Below are 16,315 nucleotides of genomic sequence, written 5' to 3'. Positions count from 1 at the left end.
TCTCACCTCCTTTGGAAGCCAACCTTTATCTATCCCAGCAAAGAAACATGAGGTCCGCACTGAAGAGGTTTTAAAAAAAAAATAAAACAGTACTTGGATAAATTCACATGACAACATAAACCGTGAGAAGGATCACCAAAGACTAAAAGAAAATACAGTAAAAGAAAAGGATTTGCATACAAAGAGGCTAGTAAAAATTTCTGAGATTTCCTACCCAATTGTTTCGAAAGGAGTATTTAGAGCTGTTTGATATGCATAGCTCAGACATGGATATTTAACTGCTCCTCAGCTACATCAGCTGTCAATCTGGCTATTTAATCACTAGAATCAGAATTCCCAAGTACCCTGATTGACAGCTTTTAACTTCTACTGTAAAAAGCTGAAGAAAATTGGGCAGTTTGTTTAGTCTAAACTGAGAGACCAGGACACTAGCCACCATAATGTGTGCTTAATTATTTCTTAAGCCAAAGCTGCTAATGTCAAACTGACATTAAAGACACATCTGAAGATCTGTAGTCTGAGCTCTTCAGAGAGGAAGATGTAGTAAAAACAATTCAGAAAGAGAAACTCATTCTCTAAATACCTGCAATTAAGGACACATGAAAGATATTTATTCTTACTGTCTATGCCTGCAGCAGCAGCATATTTTTGCTATCCTGGTTTGTCTGTCCTGGTTTCCAGGCCGAATCCAGTCTAAGCAAACACTTAAGGTTTACACTTCAGATAACAGTGTCCTAATACAGAAGGATCACAACTTAGTTTAGAAAAGTCCCAAGGCAATGGATGAAAACTACATTTCTTTTCATGTAATCTTCAGAGAGAAGATGGTGCCCCTTTCAGATCTGGGATTAAGGACCATGACAGCATTATTTGAAGAAACCTGTTATCAAAACAAAACAGAAATGTTCCACCTGCAAAATCAAAACTAGAAGGCAGAGACACCACTGGAAATTGCTCAAGTGTAACCTCTGTGAACCCCAGACAGAAGATTCTTCACAGATTTCTGGTGCACAGCACTGAAAACTTAAAAGTATTAAAAATTCCAATTCTCCCTACTCTTCTATTAAAAAACAGAATAATAAAAACCAGCACAGTCTCACTAATTGGGCAAATACACAGTTTTCCATTGCAGACCGACCACTGCCAGGGAGACACTTTAAATCCTCCCACTCTCCTCGCACTGCTACATAAGTGTTTCTCGGTCTGACAAGCTCCTGTGGATTTCCTGCTTGTCATCACCATCGGCATCATCATCATCAGCGGGATCGTTCTCCTCTCCAGACTCCACATATATGGGCCAATCGTTATCCGCATCCCCCTTCTCTTGGCCTTCTGATGAAGGTTCCATTAGGCTGAGGTTAATGGGCATCGAGTCCTCGTGTGTAGTGGTCACGCAAGTGCAGCTGTCGCACAAGCCAAAGCGTCGTAATCCTTGAGACAGGCTACTCGTGAACGTTCTCCTGCAACCTTTACAGATAATCGGCTTGTTCGATCGATGCACCTGAAGTTAAAAATAAAACATTATGGTAAAAAAGGCAATCTGCCTTCTTGCTTTAGCTCCTTCTGGGGTGCTGCTTTGCATTTAATCCTAGAAGAGAAAAACATCTACGCTGAAGCTAAAGGGCAGATGATCCCATCACATTTCCAGCAATAAAAACATTTGGGTCTACATAAGTACTAATGAACATACCAGTAGCCTAAACTTAGTATTGGAGAAGTTTCTCTCACGTTGGCAACAATCATTTTGTCCAACATATTTTGGGAAATACGACTGGGAAACACCAAAAACTTTAAAAAATTTACTGATAGTCTTTCAAACTTACACTTAAAGCGTGACTCCGAAGGTGTTCCTGCCGAGTGAAACGTTTCCCGCACGTCTCACAGGGATATGGTCTCTCGCCTGTGTGAGAGCGAATGTGCCGTTTTAGTATTCCTTTCTGTTTAGCCGTGTAGGGACAGAACGGACATTTGTGAAGCTTGATTGGCACAACTAACACATCACCTTTTGAAAGAAAACACAACGCGTTAGACCAGGCAGTTCACCAACATTAGCTGTGTTGGCTTCATATCCTCCTTGCTGCACATCTGAGTCAAGATAATTGACTTTCCCCTCTTTTTGTGTTTGGCTTACCTGGAATTTCTGTAGGTTGTGTAATTTCAGAAGACATTCATGCAGCTGCAGATGATCCAGTCCCTTGAAAATCAGCTTGCCTATACTTACACAGCTGATACTCTAAGGGAGTTGGCTCACAACAGAAAAACAAATAAATTTTACTTTAAGAAGCCATTTAATTAAGTGCCCAAAATTTGCTTTTAGTGCAGTGGGGTCTCTGCACTATCTCAGCCATAGAAAGTTTCCTACTTTCTTTTTTTTTTTTTTCTCCTAAACGTACCATTAGCATTAAACAGCATTAGAAACTAAAATCTTTAACACAAATTACAGGTAGAAGTATACTGTGCAATGTTTCCCATATGCTTTTACAATGTGCATAAATTTAGATGCGAGGAACCCATCAAAAAAAATGAATGCTTGCTTCTACTGCCATTCACTTTAGCCTTTCTATTGGTAATAACAAGATGAAGGACTCCAATACATTTGCTGATATTTTACTTTTCCTAAAACCATACTATATACACACAAGTAATATGTAATTTATGAAGTCAGATGCAAAGAGAATTAAATTTGAAGATCACATTTTACATGGGAATTGCCAAGCTTTTCAGTGTCAGCCCAGATACGAGCTTCCTTTCCAACATAAAGGTTGAGATGTTATACTAAAAGATTAGTTTTCCCTGTTTCAGGTACTGATTCGGGAAAGTGTTTGCATTAACAGTTACACCAAAGGAGGTGGAGCTGTAGAACATTCCTTGCACTAAAAAAAAAAAAAAAAAAAAAAAAAAAGGAGTGTCTAGTATTAATGTGTGACTTATCTCACCTAATTTTGGACCTTCCCGAGTACTGCTAATCCCTGCTGGACATTTAGAGCTCCGTTTAAAAAAAGAAAAGCAGTTCTTAGCCCTGCCTTGCTTCCAGGCTCTCTAGAGGTGCCTGTTTACCCTCCATCAGCTGGGAAGGGGACCAGGATGACTGGAACAGACGTGGACACTTGAAAGCAAGTGGTATTTATCTCATCTGTCAGCCTGAATGCACAAGAGCGCTGTTCCTTTATCAAGGCTTTGCATTTCTCATTCCTGCTGTCTTGTGAAAATTCTTACGGTAGCGGGAGCACTAAAAGCTGAGAAGAGATACTACCATTCTACTAAATGCTTACACTGTCCAGTTTTAGCAGAGAAATAGAAGAATGCAAAGTTTGGTGGGTTTTCCCCACTATTTAAAGCACACCTACCATTAACATTTCTAATATGTTGTCATAACACCTGATGTTCTCCATCAAATTCTAGAACCATGTCCCTTTTAATGATTCAGTAACACTCTGAGGATTTTAAAGAGGGGAAAAAAGTAAGCCACATTGGTGTGTTAGATGCTTTTGCCTCGCTACATGTCAAAAGCCATCAGCATGATCTGGTGACAGCACTCTGTTCCCATAACTTTCATCTTTTGGTGACTGTAAGACTGGATTTGTGATTTTATCGGATTCCTTAATTTAAAGCAGTGAGAGATAATATTGGGTGTATGGACTTTAAGATCACACATGCATGCTTGAGCTGCAATGACACGAATGTAAGCTTGCTATCTAGAGTAGAACATTCAGTAAAAGATCTCCTCTCTGTGGCCCACACCATTATTCCATTTGTCACATCCTGAACGACGGCACTTGGTTTGTCAGTCACCTCCCATCTTCGTAAGGCAGTCTGGCCGAGGCAAGTTGTGCGCCGACATTACCGTAAGCAGATAAAATGCCCAAATCCTTATTTTCCACTTCAGGAGAAATGCACATGGACACGATCTTCTCCTCCTCCAGGTCCCTGACATTGCAGCTGGGAGACATTCCTGCCAGTGCAAGACATCCCGCCAGGTGCTGGGCTTGCGAAAGCAGCAGAACCCCGGGTGACCAGCAGCTGAAAAGCGAGTTTGCCTCTAGATGTAAAAGTTAAGTCTCGTCTTTCTGCAATACCACAGAGTTTAAAGCTTTCAGTGCTCTTAAAGAATTTCTAGGGATCACTCAGTATTGAATAAAACTGATTTCTGCCCTTTCAAAGTTCAAAGTAAGAGTGAGCAAACAGACTATCCTCCAGCAGCCGATGAGCTGGCAGGAGCTCCAGTGGAGTAAGTTACTTCTGGTCTGCCGGGTTCGACAGCAGATCCCTCTTGTGGCAGCTCAACTTATCTTTCCGATTCCTCTTTATAACATTAACGTCACGAGAGGAAGATTCATTTTAAAAATTCGCCTGCCATTCAACAAGGTCCCAAATGAGATTGTTTATTAAAGCAGCATCACCAATACCAAGCTCCAGGATCTGTTGCAAATAGACTGTAAAAGCTGTCAGAAATACTTACCTCCCAAGTGCTGCACTGAATAAATGAGTACAGCTTTCTTTTGAAGTCCAGAACAATAGTTTATTTTGCTACGGCATAATATTCAGCAATATATTCCTGAACAAGAACGAGAGTAACAAAGGAAGTCGCACAACTAAGCAGTTTCCTCCTCAATTGCACAGACTACACCCCCCGAGTCCTCTCACCTGTGTCCTCACCATACCAGTCGCTGTGAATGTCCATCATGGAACTCATGGCTACCCCTGCATCCTCTGGCCTACCCTCAAAGCCCCGGACAAAGTGATGAACCACATCATCCTTTCTCTGAGCTGAGCTGTTGCGCAACAGGGCCTCTAGGAATTGTTTCATGTGATAGTTATTGCAGGCCAGGTCCATCGCCTGCCCGCCGTGCAGCCCCTCTTCCATCTGCTCAAGGGACAACGGAGTCGGATACTGCGGCAGCCGTTCACCCACTTCTACCTCTACTTCGTCCGAGTCAAACTCTACTTTGGGTTCCACCCCCTTGGGCAGCGAAGAATTGGCATCGTCTGGAGAGTCGCTGCTCGTGGGGTCTCTGACCACAAGCTCCAGGGGATGGCAGCTGCTGCACTCACCGCAGGGAGGATCTCTCTGGCAATCCAAAATCCTTTCCTTTTCCTGCAGGGAAGAGACAGAGGCAGAGCACTGGCTCTTTGAGCCGTACGAGGTGCCCTCTCTCGCAGAGCTAGCGCTCCCGCTATCAGCCTGATAGAAAGCGGCTTCTCTCTCTATTTTCCTGCAAATATCTAACGACGACCTTATATATGTTTTGCAGAAGTTGACCACATCGGTCATCTGCAAATAGCTAGCCGCAGACATCACCTCGATAACATTTTCCCCGCAGAGATCTAGCTTCCCGGAATAAAGGAAGTCTAGGATGATGGAGAAGGCCTCCGAGGTGACGATGTCCAGAGAGGCGGTGCTGTGGCGTCCGCTGTCTTGGATGTAGTGAATCAGCAGCGCTCGGAAATAGCCGCTGTTGGCGAACAAAATGTTTTTGTGCGCTTTGAAGATCCTCCCCTCCACGATAATGCTGCAGTCGCAGAAGAAGTCCCTCTTGCGTTGCTCGTTGAGCTCCCCCAGAAGCTTGGTGTAGTACGACTGCATCTCCATCGCTCCCGCCGCTGCCAGGGCCGACGAGAAGGCACCGTCAGCAGGAGGGCTCAGGAGGGCTCAGGAGGGCTCCCGCCGACCCGCCGCCTCCCGCCAGCCTCTCCCCAGGGCCGCGGGGAGCTCCTGGGCGCCGGAGGGGCCGGGAGGGGCCGCGCCACCTCCCCGCCGCGCAGACACCCTACCCCCCCCCCCGGCCCCGGAGGTTCTTCCTTCCCGGTACCGGGCGTCCCCCGGAACGCGACCCCCGCCCCGCGCCGAGGGCCGCTCAGCCCCTCACCGCCGGTCCCGCCCGGCCACCGTACCGCCGGCCGCCCTCCGGGAGGAGGAGAAGGAAGTGGCGTCACGGGGAGGCACGGCCCGCGGGGGCGGGGCCTGCGGGGTGAGGGGTCGGTAAATATTGGTGACGTCAGGCTGCCAAGATGGCGGAAGGGTGAGTTCGGTACCGCTGAGGGGCCGGGGGGGGCGGCGGGGCCTGGGCCGCAGGCTGGGCTGGGCTGGGCTGGGCCGGGCCGGGCCGGGCCGGGCCGGGCCAGGCCAGGCCAGGCCAGGCCAGGGGGAGAGCGGGCAGGGTACGAGCCCGGCTCTGGTGGGGCCCGGCCCGCCTGACGCGCGTGTCCCGTGGCAGGGAGGACGCGGGCTGGTGGCGGAGCTGGCTGCAGCAGAGCTACCAAGCCGTCAAGGAGAAGGTAGGACGGGACGGGACGGGACGGGATGGGACGGGCCTGCGGGCGGCCCCGGGACCCGCTGCCCAGGGGTCGGTGGGCTGAGGGAGCCGCGGCGCTGGCCGGCTCCCCGCGAGCGCTGCATCGCGCTCCCCGCTGTGCTGGGCCGTGGGCTTTGTAAGCAACGGCTCTGATGCCTTCCGAGCCTGGCCGTAGCGACTGCCTGGCGCCCGGCGGGGTGTGCGGCTGTCGCGCAGCCCGTGACCCCGGGAAGGGGACTGATCGGTGCGTGTGGAGGGATTTCGGATGAATTTGTGATAGCTCAGGGAGCCGGGGACCTGACCGCTGCGCTGGGATCTTACGGCTCGGGGAAGCAGCTTTGGTCTCTGTCGATGTGAAAATCACCACCTGGGCAGGGAGGGTACGTGCTTGCAGCATTGGTTTCTGAGGTGTAACTTCCTGCCTGTGACAGCATTGTTAATTATGCACAAATCTCAGAACAAGACTTTTCCTAACATGTATTTTTCCTATTTTAGCTTAGAAAAACCCCACTGTAACATGTTTTGGGCATAGCTGTTTCCTGTTGTAATTCTGGTTATCACAGTCTTACCCGTTGCATGAGTTGGGGTGAGGGCTCAGCTGGGTTAAAGGCTCTCACACTTTAATCTTGGTAATGTGCCAGGTGTTCCCAGAGTGACTGTGGCTTTGTGGGAGAGCAAAAAGATTACACAGTCTATCTGTTGTCTTCTTACAGTCCACAGAAGCTTTGGAATTCATGAAACGGGACCTGGCTGAGTTCACTCAAGTAGTGCAGCATGACACAGCTTGCACTATCGCTGCTACGGCCAGTGTGGTCAAGGACAAGCTGGCAGTGAGTATAGGAGTAAGAGAGCTGGGATTCTTGTTGCAGAAAGCAAAGCAGGGGATGAATAAGAGGACACGATCCTCTGAACAAACCCCAGCATATAACCATGAGCTTCAGGTTTCAGATTTTCTCCCCGGTGCAGGTTTGGTGCCGAGCACTGTGTGGGATTTCCTTGCTGTAGTGGTGAGGAACCTCTGGAGAAGCGTGGGGAAAGGTTCCCTGTGCTTTCCCTCTCCCTGTGTGCCGTGTAGGTGGGATGCTGGCGGTGTCGCTGTAGTATGACATCAGATCTCCGCACAAGCTGTCAGCCTTAGCCCTGCACAGCTGCTGCTATGACGGTCCAACCCCTAGACCAGCCAGTCCACGAACCTGGCTGTGTCCTTCCCCCACAGCCACCTGAGGCTGGTGCCTGCCCCCACACCCTTCTGGCCCAGCCCTGGCCACACAGTCGCTGCCTCAGCACTTTTTTGTAGGCAGAGACATCCTGCTTCCTTAAAGGAAAACCTATCCAGAACAGACTGAGACTTGTCCTGCTGCTGCAGGCACTGTTACTTACACTGTGCTGCTTTTTCTCTTCAAGAGGACAGAAGGTTCCTCAGGTGCGACAGAAAAGGTGAGGAAAGGGCTCTCTGACTTCCTGGGTGTCATCTCGGACACGTTTGCTCCCTCTCCGGATAAGACCATTGACTGCGATGTCATAACACTGATGGCAACACCCACAGGTACCACAGAGCCCTATGACAGCGCCAAGGTGAGTGCCCCGTTCTGGAGCTTCTCTCCGGGACATGGAGTCCCGAGCCCTGCTCTCTGGGGGCTCTGCCGCTCCGCTGACGGCTCAGCCCCTGTGCCTTCTCCTCCAGGCTCGCCTCTACAGCCTCCAGTCAGACCCAGCCACCTACTGCAATGAACCTGATGGTACGGGGGGGCTTGGCGTGGGGTCTGTGGGCCATCCTGAATTGGCTGGAGCCTTTTGCCAGGAGTGTGCTGGCTCGACTGTAGATGGGGTCACTGTTTATGGAGAGCAGATCTGTGTGTTGCAGCTTAGACTAGCTTAGACTGGGAGATTGCTGGGCCAGTTTAAACTGCCACTACAGCTGGCGCTATGTGCCCTTGTGCTGGCAGAGGACCCATGACGTGGGGTGGGCTCAGAGACCCACGTCTCCCTCCTTCTATGCCCCTTGTTCACCCCAGCTGGTCTGGTCTGTAGCATCTTTCCAACGAAGCTTCCCCAAACTGTTCCTGCCTTGTTTGTGCTGAGGACGGTTATCTCTCTGCTTGTCCTGTACAGGCCCTGCTGAGCTCCTTGAGGCCTGGCTCTCTCAGTTTAACCTAGAGGAGAAGAAAGGGGAGATCGCAGAGCTGCTGGCAACCAGCCCTTCCATCCGGGCTCTCTACACTAAAATGGTAAGGCCTTTCCTGGCTCCTGTAGTGGGCAAGTTCTGACTTGGGATCTGGTGCAGGGAAGCCCTGAGCTGTTTGGGCCCCAGAGCTGGTGTTAGGATTGTGGTTGCACGGCAAACGGGCACAGCGATATCAGGCGGCATATTGTATTATTCTTCTCTGCTTGTTTGTCACTGGCCTGAAACAGAAGTTCCTCTTTAGCTGTCTGATGCGTGTCTGAGTGTCTTCCCATGCGTACCTGGGGCTTGGTCCTGAGTCTGTGCACCTGAAAATGCAGGTGCCTTGCGCAGGTTATGAGGGTAGTTGCGAGGCTCAGGAGGAGAGAGGAGTAAGGCAGCAACTGCAGCCCTCTCTCTGAAGTGACTCATGGTGTTTCCTGTGTCACTGCCAGGTCCCGGTGGCTGTTTCCCATTCTGAATTCTGGCAGCGCTACTTCTATAAGGTGCATCGCTTGGAGCAGGTATGTCAGGAGGTGGGTTCCTCCCCCAGGGGGTGGGTGCTCCAGCCAGGGAGCTCTCTAATGCAGACCAAAGAGGGAGAAGATACTTTTCCTGGAAAAGCAGGGATCTGGGCTGCCTTGTCTGTGTCCTCCCTATCACTGACGCTGAAGTGCCTGGGGGAAGAAGGGACTGGGGACGTGAGCGGCTGCTGACGCAGAATTCCCTGCAGGATGAAGCCCGGAGGGAGGCTCTGAAGCAGCGAGCGGAGCAGAGCATTCACCAAGAGGAGCCGGCCTGGGAAGAGGATGAAGGTGGGTCGGATGGTTGGGGATCTGCGGGAGGGCTTGTGCAGACCTTGGCAGGTCTCAGTTAGAGAGGGTGGTGGCTACTCCTTGCTCTCACAGATTTCAGCTCCCAGCCCAGCTGTAGCCAAACCTGCTGCACTGTCAGCTGCTGCTGCGCTTGCTGAAACATCTCTCACTTCTCTTCTGCCTTCCTACAGAGGAGTTCTTGGGGATGTCACCCCTGCCTTGTGCAAACGTGAAATTTCCAGAAGCAGCAGAGAAAGAATCTGCCCCTGCAGCCCTGGAGGGAAGCCACCCCACTGCTCAGAAGGGACCCTCAGAGGAAAGCTGGGCCGTCCTCCCTCCGGAGCCGGCCCCAGCGGAGGGGAGCCCCTCTGAGAGCAGTGAGAGCATCTCCCTTGTGACTCAGATTGCAAACCCTCCCTCTGTGCCTGCTGCACAGCTACAGACTGGAGCACAACCAGCCGGGGCCAGAGACGTCTCCCAGAGGCTGCTGGAGGCCACCTCAGAAGAGCAGAGCTCCCTGCCAAAGCCCCCAGAACCTGGTCACCCTTCTGCACCTGCCCGGGAGTTGGCAGCATCCTCAGAAGAACCGGCTGTTACGAAGCTCAAAGAGGTGGAGAGCAAAGCCCAGGGCAGGACAGAGACTCTGAAAGAGGAGGGACCAACAGATCTACGAGTCTTTGAGCTGAACTCGGACAGTGGGAAATCTACTCCCTCCAACAATGGCAAGAAAGGTGTGTATGTGGGGTCGGCACAGGGCCTGGAAACCACCTGCTGGGGGTGGCAGCTTTGGGGGAAAGGGCTCCGATTTTGTGATGATGGGGGAGGAGAAAAGGGGTTTTGCCAAAATCACCCAGGAAGGTTAGATCTAATGGCCAGAACTGAAGTGGAAGCAATTCCTTGTGCTGTTGGGCAGGGTCAAGTTGGTCACTTCAGATGGTGACGATCTGCTCTGGGCAGGCTGCTGGCTGGTGCTGCAGCTGGCTCTGGCCTGAGCCCTGTTCCTGCTGCGCCCTCAGGGGAACGGGGTGAGACTCCTCTAGGACCTGAGGAGGGATGTGTTGCAGCTCTGGCTGATACGACAAACCTTTCACCGCAGGGGATTCTGCCTTCAGCAGAGCCTGCTGCAGGTCTCCCACAATAACGCTTATGTGGGTTATAGGATTATAAAGTCACTGGAAGCAGCCAAAGCTCCAGCTAGGTAGCCAAGTATCATGAACTGGGCCTGTGAGCAGAATTAAATTAGACAAGGAATCAAAAGTCTGTCGGCTGAACAGGATGGACCTTTGGTCCCTGGCCTGCTGGGTGCTGGGGCAAGGCTGTGGTCTGTGTAGGAAAAGTGTTTCCTTCCCTCTGCGTATCACCCCTGGGAGTGTCCCTGCTCCTCCTGTGCTCCAGGAGGTTGTTCTTTCTGTTGGGGACTATGGCAGTCTCCATATCTAAGTCACTCCTGTTATTCCTTATCTGTTGCACTTTCTGTGTGACTGAAGCGTGACACATCCTAGTTCTCCTAGGCCAGAGGAGAACATGTTTCAGCATTCACCTCTCCCACTTATTCTGAACCGGCCCTTGCTGCGAGGGAAGTGCAGTTCAGTCTCTGTTAGCAAGCTGCCAGCCCAGCAGCCTGCTCTTGGGAACGGGGGAGGTTTCCTCTCCTTGGGCAGACTGCAGTAGATCTGAGCCTCGTGCATGCCAGGGCTTTGCGGGCCTGCTTGGGCAGCTGTGCGTTTTGGCCAGAGTGTCCAGAGAACATGTGCTGCTCCGACAGCTCAGTCGTGATGTTTGTGGTTACAGGCTCCAGCACTGATATCAGCGAGGACTGGGAAAAGGACTTTGATTTGGACATGACTGAAGAGGAGGTGCAGCTGGCGCTCTCGAAGGTGGAAGTGTCTGGGGAGGTGAGTCAGGGGGAGGTGCTCGCTCAAACAGGCAAGAAGGTTGCTCCCAGAAACCATTGGTAGCTCCTTGGGGTGATGCTACGTGAGCTCTGTCATCACTGGGTGCTTCCCCGGGAGGAGGAGAGAGGCTGCAGTGCCTCAGAGCAAGAGGGCGAATCCCTCAGCTTGAGCCCCGCTTCCAGCCCCTGTGCTGGTGCCAGGGCTGTGCTGCATGTTTCGGCGAGATGTGGCTGCTGCTGGCCTGGAAGGGCAGCGCTGCAGCAGGCAGCTGCCTGCCTAGAGCGGCTCGCAGGAGGCTTCTCAAAGGTGTGATTTGCTCTTTGGGGCCGCAGGCTTAGCTTGGGATCTCACTGTGGGAGTCGTGGGTGTGAGCTGGAGCAGAGAGTGGCTGTTTGGATGTGCTTAAAGAGGGATGAGCGTTCAGGTTCCCTAAGGGAAATGGAGCAAGCAGATCCCTGCTGTGAGGGTGTTGGGAGCATGGGGATATGTCAAGCTTTGCGCTGACTCGGGTGCCCTGGCCAGGAGGATCTGTTGACAGATGGCTGTTGAGTTACAGAAACAAACAGAGAGGTGTTACTCTTGTTTGCAGCTGGAAGACGAAGAGTGGGAAGACTGGGAATAAAGCGCCTGCTTCCAGTGTGTGTCACAGGCTCATTTCCACCATCGAATGTGAATTAAATCACGGACTGGCTGTTCCTTTCTGTGTAACTGTGCTGGGGATTGCAGTTCCAGGCTGGAGGAGTTTCATTCCTGCTAAATCCTGTGGGCAACTCAAGTGACCCCTTCAGACCAGGAGGAGGAGGAGGAAGCAGGAGTTCACTCGTACACTTAGCTGCTAGAGAGCCCATCTTCTCAGTAGGTCCTAGAGACTGGCCAAGCCAAAACCGACTGCCCCGAAAGTGTCGGGCAGAGGCAGATGCGATGCAGTGTGGGGTCCCCGGGCCAAGCTGGGCACTTGGACACCTGGCAGGATTGTTTGGTGCCACCAGACTGCCAGCTGGCTGATTGCTTGTGTGTGTGCGTGTGTAATCTACAGTACAGCAGTTCAAAGGCTCTTGGATGCAAGCTGTGCCCGCTCGCTTACTGCTCCGCGCTGCTGGCCAGGCCTTCCCTGGAGAAAGCCCTTGTGCAGCGAGTGGCCAGGGGCTGGAGATGCTGTAGTAGAAGCCCTTTCTGCTGTGCCACTCTGCTGCACAGGAAGGCAGTTGGCTTGTGGCTTTGACCCAAAGGCCATGCTGGAAGGAGCCAAGCTCCCTGCCAAACCCTGAGCTTCTGCCTGCCTTTTTGTCTTGGGAGCTTTTTTTAAATGGAAACTCCCATTTCCTGCTGCAAGAGCAGCAGCTCCTCGAGGAGCCAAGGCCTGCTGCTTCCCCCTTTGCAGCTGCACTACCTTCCTCTACTGCGTTTTGTGTACTTCTCGTTACATTTTCCAAGCAAAGTACTTGTGGCTTGCTCTCACTTGAGCCCTTCTGGGCAGGTGGTGATTTGGGGCACCCTGGGAGCAGAACCCCTCTGTTGCGGTGCTCAGTTCAGCCCTCGCGAAGCCCCTGTCTGGCCCACTCACCGCTTTAACCTCCGAGGCAGAAGCACCCACATGTGGGTGGTACCGTGTCTGTCCCCTGCTCTGCCCCCGCCTCGTGTCCCACCTGTGCCGGGCCCCATGGCCACCAGGGTCTCCAGCCTCGCTGTGCTCGCTTGAGTTCTTTCACTTAAGCCCCCCTGTGACTGCTTGCAATGATTCCTTTGGACCCACGGCCTCTCTTTTTGGGGCAGTTCCCTTCTAATGTCACGAGATGCTCCTCAGTGGATGTTGCTAATTAATATACAGCTATCCTAAAGGGACAGAGCCCTCGCTGCTGTCTCTGGCCTTTTGGGTGGTGGGTTTATATGTGCTACCTTTGTCCTCCTGCCCCTTCCAGGGCTGCTTCATCGGAGCTCTGGGTTTCCTTCTGGTTTTGGATAGCATTAACCCAGGTGCACTTGGAAGAGTTGGGGTTTTAGGTTTGGGTCTTGTTGGGTTTCTTCCCCCCCCCCCCCCCCGCTTTGGGGAGATTCTCAAATGCAGCTGCCCACACAGGTGGATTGGTGGCAGCGGTGACATCGGGCGCTTACGTGAGAGCACATCTGTCCTGCAAAACCTACGAGGGCTGGAGACTGAGCTACAACTCGCCTCCTGCTCGGTGGGCAGCGGGCTCAGCAGAGCTCTGAAATGTGCTGCAGCCTCACCCTGTCCTGGGCGCAAATTTAGCTGTAGCGGGAAAACCTGTTGTGGGTAGGTGACACCAGTGGGGGTGTCAGGGCGTGGGAGTTCCCGTTCCCTCGGGGTTTGATGATACAAGTGGCTGCTGGATCCCTGGGCTGCAGCAGAGCTCTGAGGGTGCAGTGCTCTCATCTGTGTCACTTTTTTTCCCCCCCCTTTTTTTCTCTTTAGTCAAATTAACCATTTGGTTGTCTGTGCAATATTCTCTGTTCTGAACTATTCTGCATCTCCCTGAGCCTTTTCTAGCTGGGGTGAAAACCAGGAACAATTCTAACAGCTGGTAGTTTTGTAACGACTTTCTCCAAACCTTTTACAAACTTGCAGTTAACAGCAATTAAAGGAATTCTACAGACTCGCTGCCTGTGTCGGGTGTTCTCATTTCCTTTGCCGGCAGGATGGGGATGGCTGCTTTAAATTTCCCTTTCTCCCACCTGCTTCAGGGGAGGTTTGCTTAACTGGGGAAGGTGGATCTGCACTGCCCCAAGCTGCTTGGAGCTCTGGCTTGCCCCGTTCCCCACTGCTGACGGCCAATAAAAATGACTGAGTATGAACCAGACCTTGTCTCTGCCATACTGTGGGGCTGGGACAGATGGGAAATGCTGACCTTCAAATTTATCATTATTTTAGAAACAATTGTTCCATTTGGGGAGAGCAGGGTGAGTCCCTCTCAGGGGTTAGTCAGCCACGGGTGTCTGCTGACCACCTCGATGGAGGGTCTCAGGGTCATGTCTGGTTCCAGGAGCATTTTCAGGAGGTTCTGGCACTCCTTGGAGATCCCCAGGTGCCTGGGGACAGAGATGCCTTTCTGCTGCTGGTGCAGCATCTTGGGGATGTCGGTGTCGTCAAAGGGCAGGTGGGCACAGAGCAGGACATAGAGGATGACGCCCATGCTCCAGACATCGCCCTTACGGCTGTCGTGGGGCATGCCCTGCAGCACCTCGGGCGCTGCGTAGGCCGTGCTGCCGCAGAAGGTCCAGCTCAGCTCCCTGCAGTCCCTGGGGAGCAGCTTGGCGAAACCAAAATCTGTCAGCTTCAAGGTGTGGCCCTGCAGCAGGGCGTTCTCGCATTTGAGGTCGCGGTGGGCCACCCCGCAGCTGTGGCAGTACCGGATGGCCTCGACCAGCTGGCAGAAGAGTGCCCTGGCATGGGGCTCGGGCAGGGGACCCTCACGGAGCACGTAGTCAAAGATGTCCCCGTCTTCTGCCAGCTCCATCACGAGGCAGATCTTCCCCTCCGCAGACTCCAGCATCTCGTGCACATGGATGATGTTCCTGTGGTCCAAGCGCGTGACGATCTGGAGCTCTCGGGGCAGGAATCTCTGAATAAACTCTGCCAAGAGAGGAGACGGGTTTGCTCACTGGGATGTCCCCGAGCTGCTGGCCCCCTCTGGGACTCGGCAGAGGGAGGGAAGGTCGTTCCTGGGGTGCCTGGTTCCTTACCAGGGGCACCATTCCCTGAGGGATGCTTGTGGAGGGGGGATGCTGGGCTCTGCCAGCACTTTGCTGTCCTTGCAGCCACCTGAACAGGTCCTGATCCTCAGGCCATGGTTCCCGGGCTGTTCTGCTGGATCCCCCCAGCATCCCCACGCCCCCCCGTCTGCTCGCACGCAGTGAGTTTGGGAAATGAGATTTCTACTGGGAAGTAAAAGCCTCCAGGGAGGGAGAGTGCCTCAGCCTGGAGCTCTTTTGGGGTCAACTCTTACCTTCTGGGCTTTCCTTCTTATCAATTATTTTAATTGCCACTTTCTTCTGGTGCTTTTGGGAAAAAGCCTCCTTCACTTTGGAGTACATCCCCTCCCCAATGGTCCTGCCGAGCTGGTAGCCATTGGCAAGCAAAACCCCCTCCATGTCCTAATCCGGGTTGAGACCCTTCACTCCTTCACTTCATCCCACAGCAACTTCAAAACAGCATCTCGGCGCCCGGGAGCACCCACAGCACCCCAGGGGGGCACAGAGGAACCTTTTAAAACCCGAGGGTGCCATTGTGATGTAGCCGACACCGTGTCAGGTGGCGGATGTGCAGCAAGGTGGGGGACAGGCTGAAACGCCCTCTTGGTGAGTGGGGGCTCTTGGGGTAGGCAGTGCGGACATCACGGGGCTGGCTGGGGTCCCCTCATGCTCCCCTGTGCTTTTGCCATTGCTGGGGGGCCCCCGCTTGCCTGGCTCACCCACCCGCTCCTCTCCGGTCAGACACATCCAGGGCCTGGACATGAGCTCCCAGCAGTCACCGCAGGCTCGGAGGTTCCCCATCGAGGCAGGTGACTGTCCCAGCTCAGCTGTGCCTCCCGAAACGCAGGAGCCCGTAGGCACCGAGAGGTCTGTGGGAAGGTAAGGGGGTCCAGGACACCCTGTGCGGTACAGGGTCTGGACCTGGCACAGCCGCGCCGTGTCCCGATCACACCAACCAGGTTCCTGCTCCAGGAAATGCCGCTCATTTTGCTCCTGAAAGCGTCTGACGGTCGAACCCCTCCTTGCCCTGGGACAGGACAGGCTCTGCCTGCGGCTGCCGGCAGGCTTTGTCAGGGCAGGCAGCGTCCTGTGCCGTGCTGTGCCATGCCGTGCTGTGCCGTATCAGACAATGCCGCGCCATGCCGGCTCACGTCAGGCCATTCCCTGCCGTGCCGCTGGACTCACCCCGCTCTCTCCCCACAGGCAGCTGCGGCGATGCCCCGGCAGCCACTGCCTGACGCTGCCCAACGTTCCCATTGACGTGTTCATCGCCACGGGAGGCAGCGGCAGGCCGCGCATTTGATGGCCCCCGCGCCGGTGCCACGCATCTGGCGGCCGCAGCCAGCCCCGGAGCTGCCGAGCTGCCGAGGACACCAATCGGTGACGAACTTTATAATAAAAAGACATCTTAGAGCGTTTCTGTGCTCAAAACCTGCGCGTGGT

General features: G+C 53.1%; 4 protein-coding genes across 7 annotated transcripts; 2 read left to right on the top strand and 2 right to left on the bottom strand.

Annotated features, from left to right (window-relative positions):
• Positions 1 to 1,183: 1,183 nt before the first annotated feature.
• On the bottom strand, positions 1,184 to 5,636 carry ZBTB8B (zinc finger and BTB domain containing 8B). The gene is made up of 3 exons (XM_010308061.2): positions 4,645 to 5,636; positions 1,824 to 2,002; positions 1,184 to 1,501 (listed from the first exon to the last, which is right to left on the bottom strand). Exons 1-3 carry the CDS (start codon positions 5,588 to 5,590, stop codon positions 1,184 to 1,186), a joined length of 1,443 nt encoding a protein of 480 aa, XP_010306363.2. The 5' UTR covers positions 5,591 to 5,636.
• Positions 5,637 to 5,880: 244 nt separating this feature from the next.
• BSDC1 (BSD domain containing 1) lies at positions 5,881 to 13,781 on the top strand. 4 transcript variants are annotated; one of them, XM_075773673.1, is made up of 11 exons: positions 5,881 to 6,020; positions 6,216 to 6,276; positions 7,007 to 7,135; positions 7,698 to 7,868; positions 7,978 to 8,032; positions 8,406 to 8,521; positions 8,910 to 8,990; positions 9,188 to 9,269; positions 9,461 to 10,000; positions 11,061 to 11,164; positions 11,754 to 13,781. In XM_075773673.1, exons 1-11 carry the CDS (start codon positions 6,010 to 6,012, stop codon positions 11,784 to 11,786), a joined length of 1,383 nt encoding a protein of 460 aa, XP_075629788.1. In that variant the 5' UTR covers positions 5,881 to 6,009; the 3' UTR covers positions 11,787 to 13,781. The 4 variants fall into 4 exon arrangements, with proteins under 4 accessions (XP_075629788.1, XP_075629790.1, XP_075629789.1 ...); XM_075773675.1 differs by having other exon boundaries at positions 5,883 to 6,020; positions 7,007 to 7,123; XM_075773674.1 differs by having other exon boundaries at positions 5,883 to 6,020; positions 8,910 to 8,978.
• Positions 13,782 to 14,034: 253 nt separating this feature from the next.
• Positions 14,035 to 15,425, bottom strand: TSSK3 (testis specific serine kinase 3). The gene is made up of 2 exons (XM_010308504.2): positions 15,127 to 15,425; positions 14,035 to 14,753 (listed from the first exon to the last, which is right to left on the bottom strand). Exons 1-2 carry the CDS (start codon positions 15,269 to 15,271, stop codon positions 14,092 to 14,094), a joined length of 807 nt encoding a protein of 268 aa, XP_010306806.2. The 5' UTR covers positions 15,272 to 15,425; the 3' UTR covers positions 14,035 to 14,091.
• Positions 15,426 to 15,438: 13 nt separating this feature from the next.
• FAM229A (family with sequence similarity 229 member A) lies at positions 15,439 to 16,175 on the top strand. The gene is made up of 3 exons (XM_075774282.1): positions 15,439 to 15,497; positions 15,614 to 15,751; positions 16,076 to 16,175. Exons 1-3 carry the CDS (start codon positions 15,439 to 15,441, stop codon positions 16,173 to 16,175), a joined length of 297 nt encoding a protein of 98 aa, XP_075630397.1.
• Positions 16,176 to 16,315: the final 140 nt, after the last annotated feature.

This window comes from Balearica regulorum, chromosome 22 (assembly GCF_011004875.1).
Source record: "Balearica regulorum gibbericeps isolate bBalReg1 chromosome 22, bBalReg1.pri, whole genome shotgun sequence".
In the NCBI taxonomy this organism is placed as follows: Eukaryota; Metazoa; Chordata; class Aves; order Gruiformes; family Gruidae; genus Balearica; species Balearica regulorum.
This window is presented reverse-complemented; position numbering and strand designations above follow the sequence as displayed.

Coding starts and splice junctions, on each gene's coding strand:
- ZBTB8B (XM_010308061.2), bottom strand. CDS start 5,590: ATGGAGATGCAGTCGTACTACACCAAGCTTCTGGGGGAGCTCAACGAG. Junction 2,003..4,644: donor CTGGTATGGTGAGGACACAG/GTGAGAGGACTC, acceptor TTCTTTCAAAAG/GTGATGTGTTAGTTGTGCCA. Junction 1,502..1,823: donor TTCGGAGTCACGCTTTAAGT/GTAAGTTTGAAA, acceptor TTTTAACTTCAG/GTGCATCGATCGAACAAGCC.
- BSDC1 (XM_075773673.1), top strand. Junction 6,277..7,006: donor ACCAAGCCGTCAAGGAGAAG/GTAGGACGGGAC, acceptor GTCTTCTTACAG/TCCACAGAAGCTTTGGAATT. Junction 7,136..7,697: donor AGCTGGCAGTGAGTATAGGA/GTAAGAGAGCTG, acceptor TTTCTCTTCAAG/AGGACAGAAGGTTCCTCAGG.
- TSSK3 (XM_010308504.2), bottom strand. CDS start 15,271: ATGGAGGGGGTTTTGCTTGCCAATGGCTACCAGCTCGGCAGGACCATT. Junction 14,754..15,126: donor TAAGAAGGAAAGCCCAGAAG/GTAAGAGTTGAC, acceptor CTCTCTTGGCAG/AGTTTATTCAGAGATTCCTG.
- FAM229A (XM_075774282.1), top strand. CDS start 15,439: ATGTGCAGCAAGGTGGGGGACAGGCTGAAACGCCCTCTTGGTGAGTGG. Junction 15,498..15,613: donor GGTGAGTGGGGGCTCTTGGG/GTAGGCAGTGCG, acceptor CTCTCCGGTCAG/ACACATCCAGGGCCTGGACA. Junction 15,752..16,075: donor ACCGAGAGGTCTGTGGGAAG/GTAAGGGGGTCC, acceptor CTCTCCCCACAG/GCAGCTGCGGCGATGCCCCG.